Source organism: Patiria miniata, unplaced genomic scaffold (genome assembly GCF_015706575.1).
Source record: "Patiria miniata isolate m_02_andy unplaced genomic scaffold, ASM1570657v1 HiC_scaffold_24, whole genome shotgun sequence".
Classification (NCBI taxonomy): Eukaryota; Metazoa; Echinodermata; class Asteroidea; order Valvatida; family Asterinidae; genus Patiria; species Patiria miniata.
In genome coordinates this window covers 10334430-10345374 of record NW_024037063.1, presented here as the reverse complement: position 1 = coordinate 10345374, position 10945 = coordinate 10334430, and the positions used below count along the sequence as shown (strand labels likewise).

The 10945-nt window shown below is 42.0% G+C and overlaps 1 protein-coding gene across 1 annotated transcript; it reads left to right on the top strand.

The window, feature by feature from the left end:
* The first annotated feature begins 549 nt into the window (after window positions 1-549).
* Window positions 550-2873, top strand: LOC119732118 (proline-rich transmembrane protein 4-like). Its single transcript, XM_038205511.1, has one exon. The coding sequence runs from the start codon at window positions 659-661 to the stop codon at window positions 2669-2671; it is 2013 nt and encodes a 670-aa protein (XP_038061439.1). The 5' UTR covers window positions 550-658; the 3' UTR covers window positions 2672-2873.
* The last annotated feature ends 8072 nt before the right edge of the window (window positions 2874-10945 follow it).

Here is a 10945-nt window from a genome sequence, read left to right as displayed (position 1 = left end):
TTAATATCCAATGTAAGGCTTAGTTTTGAAGACCGGGTCCCTGATTTTTTAATGTCAGCGAAAATGAGGGCTGCATGAATAGGGCTGGTTGGCAATATATTACTTGTCGCTTTTTTCTCTCAAAATTTTGCAAGTTGGTCTTGCTTCACACAGAACTTGGATAATATCCAATAGGTCTCTCTCAAATGACGTCACTTGATACAGATTGCCACATATGTATGCATCGACATTTTGGGCGACAAATTTTTGTGATGCGCATCGGCTGCGCTGTATTTCGAAGAAAAATCGAGCAACATGCGCTTGTTTAGAACATTTTGCACACTGCGCGTGCACACACACCTGATGGCGTTGAACACGGATTTTCCTATGAAGATTGCGTCCTATGAGAGAGTTCTATTCATTTGCATGACCATGTGAATTACGTGCGTTTTGGAGCAAGAAATGTTTAAGATCTCAATCACCGTTTTTTGTCTCTGTCTTTATCTTGTCATCAAATACATGTTTCTGTTATTACATGTAATGTTATATATTTTTACCTCAACAGATGATGTACTTGCGTGCCATCACTCAAAATATTTGAAGGAAGCACGCACCTAGCCTGCAAGGACCTGGACAATCGGATGCTTTTACCAATTTCAACTGAAGGAGAAGGATAACCATGGCATCTCATTATCTGAGTCTGACTCTCCTCTGTGTCTTGTTGTCTTGGTCCCTGCCAACGACGTCTGGGGATGTGCCATACAACGAGATGGGAAACACCACCACCTCACCTGTTAATCGCAATATGGACACTTCCATGGGAAAAATGGGCACGGCGGAGCCCGAACCGGAACCGGAAACCGAGCCAGAGCCGGAGGGAGAACCCACTGGAGAGCCCGAGCCCAGTGGAGAGCCCGAGCCCACAGGCGCAGCAGAGCTTCCCCCTTTTGCAGAGCCAGTACCAAACTGGGAGGAAGCCTTACCGCTTTATGGCGTCTTCTGGATCATCCATATTTACATTCTGGGATCGTTATTTGCATTGCTTGCATTGTATTCATTTGTGAGTCTCATTCGACTCAAGAGCCGGCGTCTACTCAGCCGAGGTTACTTTGTGGCTCTCAACATCATGATGTTGCTCATGGGTCTGGATCGCGCCATCTACTTCTTTGTGGATGCTTATAACTATAAGGGTATATTCCCCTTGTCGGTGGCGTACATGCTGCTTGGTATGGGCTTTCCATGCCTGTCCTCTGCGTTCAGCATCTTGTTCCTGGCGCTGCTGCACTCCACCAGGACTCGGCTTGTCTCACCCAAGATCCAGCGCGCCAAGGTCCTGGCTGGCATCATCGTATTCCACTTCACAGTCTCCATCGTTGTGGATGTCGTCGTAGGGGTCTTCACCTCAGCTCAGGTGCTCCTGCTGCTGTGCCAGGGAGTCTTCCTCATTTGGGGTCTATTCCTGTCCATCAGCTACCTGATCATATTCCGTCGGCTTCACAAATCGTCCGTGCGACAGTTCCGGGAGATTAACCGAATGAGCATCAGCAGGCGCACGTCCACGATGTACGGGATATCGCCGTTTTTGAAGAAGCCCAGGAACAACTGGGGCAGCGCCATCAAAGTGACACTGTTCGCATCCTTCTTTGGCGTTGTCATTGGCCTCTTGCAGCTGTACGGCATCGTGGTCGTGTATGGCCCGTTGGGAGAGAAGGTCCCGGAGCCCTGGTCTTGGGTCTGGTACCAGCTGGCCTTCCGCATCTGCGAGTTGGTCATGTGCATTCTGATGAGCTACGTGGCCACCCAGCCATTCCGCTACACCGTTAATGGTACCGAGATCCCAATGTGCATGTGCTGTACCAACATCATTGAGGCGATTACGGGCAAGTCGAGCCACGACCTGCAACTGACAGATGACTACAGACTGGTCAATAACGATGCCTCCATGCCCGTCAACGATTTCGTGAGAGGCGCCGAGGACGGGGTGGTCTTCGATCCGATGGAAGCCCAGCACTACCACTCCGCTAATCTGCAGTTGCCTCCCTCCAACACCTTCCACAGGGAAGACGCACGGGAAAAACCTGTCAAGACACTCACGTTCAGCAGCCAAGCACCCGATTCGGAGACCGAGATAAGAAATGACAGCGTGGCAGACAACAACAAGAAGAACCTTTTAAAACTTGAGATGTCCAACACAGGTGTGTCGCTGAGCGACACATGCAAGCCTGCAACAGCCCCAGTGTCAACCCAGGGCTATCTCTGGAATGAACAGAGCTCTCCCATTATCACAAGTGATCTCAACCTTGGTGACATCAAGTCGTGTAATCAGAACAAAAACAATCATCATTCTTGCCCGTCCACTCCTATTCAGGGAAGAGGAAGCTCAGAAACTCATCTCTCAAGCTCTTGTCACTCGCTGTCCAACCTCCAAATTCAATCATCGGGCAACCAGGGGTCTTGTCAGCAAACTAGTGCTGAGAACTCCTCACCTGTGACCCCTGAAATAACGGAAGCAGCAAATGACTCGGCTGGAGAAAGAACTGATCAAACGCAAAATGCTTGCTCAGAGACTAAACCAGACGCTATCAATGCTGAAGTAGCGACTGAAAGATTGGACAATTCGCAGACCGATGCCAACCAAGACTTGGCCGGAATCAGAGGGCTGATTGTTGTTTCAGAGCCCACCGCTGTGTGAACATCCCGTAGGATGCCATCTACATGTAATCTTGGGAAGCCATAAAGGTTGCTGTAACCAACAGTATGCAGACATGTTTCAAACATTATCCTTAAAGATATAGTCCATCATTTGTAATTTGTGCATTTTGTTCGTTTGAAGCAACAAAAGTGTTCAAAATCTAAAGAGGGGTGCTGAACAACTAAACTGATGAAGTTTCAGCTCGGCTTCAGCTGCATATTCCGAGAAAAACAGCATTCTAGGATCTCAATTTCAAATCAAAAGTTGCTTAATCATGTTTTGAATTGGGCCTGAATTCAGCATCCGAGACACGTTCTCACTGAGCTGGTTGCAGCCATACGCGATGTCGCGCACTGATCCGACGAATTATAGCAAACCGCACGCGCATGTGCATCGCGCCAATGCTTGCGCGCGCTGCGCCGAATAACAAAACGAACTACTAATTTAAATTTTCCTACGGTGCGTCGTGAGACGCACTGTTGGAAAGGCCTTCTTTCGTTGATTACTTCAAAATGATAGCTTGCCAGAAAGATTAATTTCACAGGGAGTTTAGTCCACTCACTATCTTTCAACCAAGTATGTTTTTCAACAATAATACGCAAGTTACTTTTTCGGATGGCTGCAAATTATGGACTCTGGCTTTAAAGAATGAACATGTTACTTCAGTTACTTGTATTGTTTTCGTGTAAAATCCACGCACTGAGTTATGAGCCTGAGAGCATACAATGTATGTACAATGTAGAAACCAAAGCTGTACAGGTTGAACATGAACTATTAACTCTGTACATGAATTACTCATAAAAATTTCTAAAGCAGATGCCATCCTAGAAGTTATCCTCACTGATATCAGAATTGCATTTAGAAGTACAATGTAAATCACAAGGTTGTAACACGTTGTGTTTAGAAGTAAATGTATAATGTACCTGTATGTATACTCTACACATCAGTACTCCCAATACAATGTATACCAGTACCCTACTCTGACTACCGGTATACGTGAGTTTAATTCATCATGTAAATCATTATGCGTATTGCATGGATACATGTACATGTACATGTAGCTGAAAATACAGCCTGTCTCCAAAAAAATGGTACAATCGAAAACATTTTTTTTCTTCAATATTACATGTAAATCTCAACATAAGTAAGTCGTTTTGAGCATCACATCAAAGAAAAAAGACCAGGCTTTCCAATACTTTTTGTTTCATCTCATTTGCTTTTGTCAATCCAGAGATAACTCCAGTTTACTGCGGAACACAAAAAGCGAGTTTGTTTCTTTTGCCAAGTTGCAATCTTTTGTGAGCTTCAAGACAGCATGGCACAGTACTCGAAACAACTCTGCCCATGCATAAAAGTGGCACAAAATTGATTTTGGTGTATCGCACTAAATTGATTCTATCTCTGAATTGACAAAAGCAAATAAGATCAAACAAACACTATTGGAAAGCCCAGTCTTTGTTCTTTAATATTATGCCAAGTAAGACTGACTTAATTTGAAATTTCATATTTAACCAATTTTTTAGCTGATTGTACCATTTTTTTTTAGACAGGCTGTAGAACCTTGTGTACACTATATTTTGCACTTGGTCTCAAATGGATAATTGTACATGTAGTGCGTTCATTCCCCAATGTTAAGTTAGTTTCCCTTCTACCGGGGTACAAGCATGTAATTGCATTCAACAGTAGGCATACTTTTCTGGAGGACGGTGCATTTTTGAAAAATTCAGTATTCGATTATTCCAGCTTGGAATTGATTGAACATTCAATTCAAATTCAAAATGACAAGTTGATCAAGTTAAAGATCAGTCACATTGATGTTGCAGACTAATGAAAGGTTTGCAGAAACACCATGTGCGAATAATTTCTCAACTAAGAGAATTGTTCTGAAAAGAACCAGAGGTACACGTATAAACTCAACGTTCCGGTCAGTATGCTCTGACCGTCTTCAGGAGAGTGCTCTTTCTCCTGAAGAGGATCAGAGCATACTGACCGGAACGTCGAGTTTATACCTCTGGTTCTTTTCAGAACAATTCTGTTTGTTGAGAAATTATTCGCACATGGTGTTTCTGCAAACTTTTCATTCATATTTGAAGCAATCTACGGTCGTTAAAAGTTTTTTTTTAAATGCCGAACTTGTTACCCAGCATCAAGGATGCAAGTTTGCTTGAAGTTGAATGTACATCTCCATCCAACACATATTCAGGGTTCGCCCTTAACTTTTTTTCACTAGCCGAACGTGAACCAGACTCATACATGTATATAGTCCATGGGCCTTTTCCCTGGTCTGCTATAGTATTTAATTTGTACCCCAGAATGTCATAAACACTAATGTTATTTACAATAATTTTGACTTGCCATTCGGATATTAGGGAATGGTTTTGATTATAACACCTCACCCACAGATTCTTTGTCTTGATTGGCCGAGAGCGAGTCACGTGATACTTTCTAATTGTGCTATCTCTCTGTGCACGGCCAAAAGTACTATACCCGTAGCAACCAAAGTACTATATACCATTAGCAACCAAAGTACTATTTCCATGGCGCGGTATTTGTGTGCAAATGCATGCTGGTGTGCGCGTTGCACGCAGCGCATTTTGTTCCAAAGAGAGCGCGCCGCAGAGTTGGGTTCAAACATTTCGCGAAGGGGTAGTTTGGAAGAGAGAAATACATTTTCCTCCAGTTTTGTATTGAAATTCAAGTTTATTTCAACTGTGTTCAGATTTAAATAATTTAAATATTATAACCAAGCAGAATCTGTGGGTGAAGTGTTATGAAACAAATATTGAATGTTTTATCTCGTGGTGAAGTAAACCTAACCTCCCTCGGTGATCCATGGAGCATTCTATTTTCCCTTGGCTTCGCCTCGGGAAAATAGAATGTCCATGGATCACCTCGGGAGGCTAGTTTTACTACACCACTCGAAGCATTCAATATTTGTATACTAGTCCGCCGCTGTTTTTACTCGCATTTGGCGACCGGACTACCGCTAAGGTCGAACCCTGACATTGCATGAGACTATGTAGCTCCTGTAATATGCAACCCACCCATCATTCCTTGATACTAGCGCAATTATATGTGATGTTACTTTGTGAGGTGTTTGAAACTGTACAAAAATGAAAATGCTGTTGTGAATCAAAAATGAAAATGCTGTTGTGAATCAGCAGACATGCTGATTAATCGGAATGTCTGCTCATTAGATCGCCATCCTGCAAACAAGACATTTTTGCAAAAGAATTTTTGTAGATATTTTGGGGCTTACATGTATAATATGGCGGCTGTTTTTATTAGCACAACTATCATGACTATACACATATGGAAGTCACATGCTTTATCCTCAGTAATGGCAATTAAAAATGTTGTCCTAAGCACTTACAAAAGTTTTTATTGATGCTTTTTAGATCCAAATATTCAAACAAGTCTTGTTTAGTTACCTTTAAAATGGACATCCACTGATATGTCAGCTTAAAAAAGGTTAAACTATTGCTTATTGTTATGTTTATGCCACCTGATATCAGTATTTTGTACAGAACTCTGATCCGAAATATTACAATTGCGTAAGTCAACAAAAGCTGAATACGTACAGTTTGACAAATTTAAAATGAGTAAGAAAAAATATCTGAAACTTTATCTGACATTGAATCATAATATTTCATACATAAGACAAAATATGTTACTGTAGGAATATAAAATTTCATTTTAACACTTACATATACACATAGGCAAATGATATTTAAGAGGTAAGAGAATGTTGTTCTTATTGAATGACATATTGTGAACATTTCAGATATGCTTGAATCCTTGCTGTATTTATATTTGGCACCAACTTTGCCAAAGCTGAAGTTAATTGTGGTGTTGAAATGCTTTGTAATATTTCAACAGTAATATTCCTGCACAGCAGTGTTAAAGTCACTTGTCACATGTCGACCATGTTTAATTGAAAGCGAGATAACCTCTCATTTTTGGAACTTGCAAGTAGAAATAAAAGCTATGAAATAAAAGTTCATTACAAAGTGATACGTACAAGTCTGCTCTGATGAATAGTTTAAACTTGGGATTAAACATTACTTATGTTTTAAACCACATTTGATAACAATATTGGTTCCCTCAACAAGGGCGGATTTGATCTAGAGCAAAATTTTTCAGTGAGGGGCCAACAAAAATGTTGGTCCCCCATAAAGTGGGTCCAAAAAATACGGGGTGGAGTTCGAAGCTTGCTTAAAAAATTTTGGCCCCCAAAAAATTCCAGATTCTAGATACTCTGTGGTGCGATATGAGGCAATTTCTGACCACTTTAACAAAAAATTTTTTTAGGAAAAGTTGGTGTACGCGCTGAGTGCCTGCCTTTATTGCGACGTCACTTAAAATTTAAAAGAATGGTTATTTTTCTCAGGGCCGGGGGTCCATGGCCCCCGTTGGCCCCCACCCCCTGGATCTGTCTTTTAAAATTTCTATTTTAAATGAAAACATAACAAAATTTTAGTACTGAATCCTTAATCCAATTGTTGAAAATGAAATGGAAATGTATGTCTGCCCTTCATATTGCCGTTTTTAGTTTTAATGCGAGTTGTAAATATGCTATTCTGTTGTCATACTTGTATGCAGATTATGGACAAAACATACATGCATGGTTATAACTATATTCAATTATTCATATTCATCATATTTTTATTACTGGACCAGTACTGTACATGCATAATTATCTCATGAAATAAATGTCAATGTAATATGACGTATGGTTGATGTTTGTGCATGTCTACATTGCATCTGAAGCGTTCAGTATTTTTAAATTGGCCCGTCCCATCCCATTCAAACATTAATATCACTAAAGTGTATTTATAAGCCCATTTTTGCCGAGATTAATTGTATGAAAGTCACTGATCGAAAGGAATATGACATGACATACAGTGGAACGTCGCTATACCGAACACCGCTATACCGAACATTGTGGTTGGCTCCCGATTTTTTTGTACAAACGTACTGAACATTGTTCTTGAAAAATGTCACCAGAAGAGCGGCAAGTGGCTATTATTTTTCCGGGGAATAGAAGGGGAAATCCACCCATTGCTGTAGGTATAATAAGCTCAAAAAATGTGTAATGACATACATGTAATTCAATAGTCGGCACCTGCTCAAAGTTGTCTTTCAGTAAGTAACCGGGACGTGCAGTGTGAAGTTCTAAAGGTCGCTATTTATTGAAAAGTGAGTACCAGAGTACCGGCGGCTAATAAAATCGTTATACCGAACGATCGATATTACGAACAATTTCTGTGGATCCTGCGATGTTCGTTATAGCGGCGTCCCACTTGTATATGATTTGATGTTTTTCATGTGTCGGGACTAGTAACACTTTAAAAGCTTCAAGAGTTGCTTCAGGAAGTCCAGAGAGGCAATAACCATGAAATCTTTTACTCTCCCCATTCCCAGGAATGTAGTCGAGTCCATCACAAGCCATTGTAAGTCAAATCGCAAGTAATTCACGATTCCATTCACAAGAAACATGGTTGAACAATAAAGGAATGCCTTTGTCAAAGCTCCTTTGAATAGCTTGTGATATGAATTGGGACTTGTGATGGACTTGAGTATACATACCGACCTCCCTTAGGGTGCAACCAAGTAAATAGGCCAAAAATCTGTCCGCCGAGCTCATGGATAGTTGTCCGAGAGCCATTCGGAGATTGAAGACATGGCAATGCACCTCCTGGCCTGGACTTGGGGCTTCCAATTCTTAGCATTACGAATGCAATTGGGACCGAAAGTGGCGCCAGTATTTAGCCATGTTTGGTAGGATCCTATTTCAAAATATTGTTTCCAGTTCGGGAAAAAATTGCTTTTTTAGGGGCGGTCGTCTTTCGGGGTGAGAATTTTTTCCAAAAAGTTATTGGTCAACCCATCAAGAAATGAAACGAAAATGAAAGAATACATGTTGATCATCACTACTGTGCAACCGGAACACCTGTGGGGGTTCTCAGTAATTGTTAAAAAGAATTTTGAAGTAAAAGTACGGGGACTACTGGTGTCTATGGGATTTTATTTCCTTGGTTGCGCACTTATTTGTAGATTTTCCGAAACAGCGCCCTCTGTAGTCCAGAATCAGGATCATCCTTTCCTCACGGGAGGGCTAGGACAGGAATATCAGCACAATGTTCAAGCTGGGTTCTTAATCTTTCTTCAAACCACACAATTACATGTAGATAAATGACCATCACCCATGCGTTACGTACTGACTCAGTTTGGAAAAATGTTGCAACCTGGCCACTTCAGCGGTTGTGTACAAAGTTTATGGAGAGTCAAGAAAATGATTTCCTAACAAAATTGGAATGTTTCTCAGTCCCAGATTAATGTCTTATCATCATTTTTGCAAAGACAGACCTTCATTGTGATGATATATGAAGAAATACATTTTTTCCCCCTAATAATGATATTGCCGATTTCCGCCAGCTCTCAGTATCTTTTTTCGAAAAGCTTTAATTATCGTGATGTACTCTTCCGGCCACACCTGAAAGACGTACGTAATATACAAAGAGAATAAGTTAGATGTACACCCCAATTTATTGACTCCTCTTTGCCCACACTGGCTACGCTCAAATTGACATGGTAACTGTGCTTATATAGCCTACCGGGCAGCTCACGAAAAGACGATGATTCTGGCAACAGAAATGTTTGAAAATGGGACGTCATAAATCATAATCTAGAATATAAACACGCAAAAGCGAACCGAAAATCATGACGTCAACAATTGTATAGTTTATATGGCGTCGACGTTAATTACCCTACCGATCAAATTCTGCTTTAACTTTCATATACATGTATGCCTCGAGTCATACAGTACATGAGTGCATTTCATAATGACGCCTGTTCTGCCAAGAACTGCGAAGTGCTTTCTTATGCCTCATTATATAGCTCTTAAAAAGGCCGGCAGTATTTCGACGCGTCGCAAAATTATTGCTTGAGACGACTATTCCATTTTGGTGGCATATACTGGCACAGTGTTGTGCCGGCATGAAGCCAGAATTGACCCAGTTGTCGGGCATTGGAATCTTGTGCTCCAAGAAGCCACAGTCGATATGATTTGTACCCTATTCGTCTGAGTCAACCAAGCTTACATGGGACGATGACATCTTTTGTGCCGGCATGAGGCTTTACTGTCATGTGGCAAGCGCGGTGCCGTCGTGAAGTATAAGAGGAAATATATAAGCCTTAAGACAAACACAAGGTTTGCCTTCTGTACCAAACCAGTTTCTTGGCTGCATGGCGATGTATCTTTAATAAGAAGCCTGCAACATATGGGGCACAGATATTGTACGGTAGTGCTACCAGAGTTAACTTCCCAGCACCAGCAGGATCCAGTTATGTTGCATGCATGCGAATGAAAGGAAGTTTCCCCATGAGAGGCAGTGCCAAAACAAGGTATAATGACGAAGATCCATGAGTGAGTGCCACGAACCACAAGGCAGTGTCGTCATAAACCAGTGCCACGAGTACGTGCCAAGTTTATGCCATCATTATTTACAAGGCAGTGCCAGTGTCATTGCTAGTGCCCCCACAAGGCAGTGCATGCCACTACAAGGCATTGTCATCTTGAGACAGTGCCATCATAAGCACGTGTCATAGTGCACATCATAAGTTTGTGCCGTCAAGAGCCATATGCACCACACAGTGACATGCCACCACTTTTATGAGCTATGACATAGTGTCATGACAAGTCACATCATTGCTACCAAAAGGTAGTGCCCGATTGCCGTGAAAAGGTGCTATTTTCCCGCATGGCCCATAGTCGTTGATGCTCCGTAGAACGGGTGATACTCAGACTACATGACCCACTGCCATCTCAAAGTTTCGTCTGGTAGTACCGTGTACCAAGATAATTGTCGTGCTGTGCGTGCACCGTGGCCACAAAGCAGTATACCACGGTCTTGAGTAATCATCCATGAGCAGTTCCACGGCCAGAGCTATGAGCCAATGCCACGAGACAGACTCTGTCAGAGCATGGTCAGAGCCATCACAAAGCGTGCCGTCATGCGGCAATGCCATGAGTGCTCATTTTTGCCAGAGCGCAGAGCTATGAGCTGCAATATGCCATGATGAGTTACCATGAGCTATGAGCCAATACCACCGCGCAAAATGGCAGTGCCTTCATGAGCAAATGCCATCATGAGCCAGAACTATGAGCCATTACCATGAGCCAGATATAATATGAGCCAGTGCAATCGCAAGACAGTGCCTTCATGAACAAAGGCCATGATTGCCACGAGCCTTTCCAATTCCATGACCCAG

Excerpts from the sequence above, each read along its gene's own strand:
- LOC119732118 (XM_038205511.1), top strand. The coding sequence starts at position 659 with ATGGCATCTCATTATCTGAGTCTGACTCTCCTCTGTGTCTTGTTGTCT.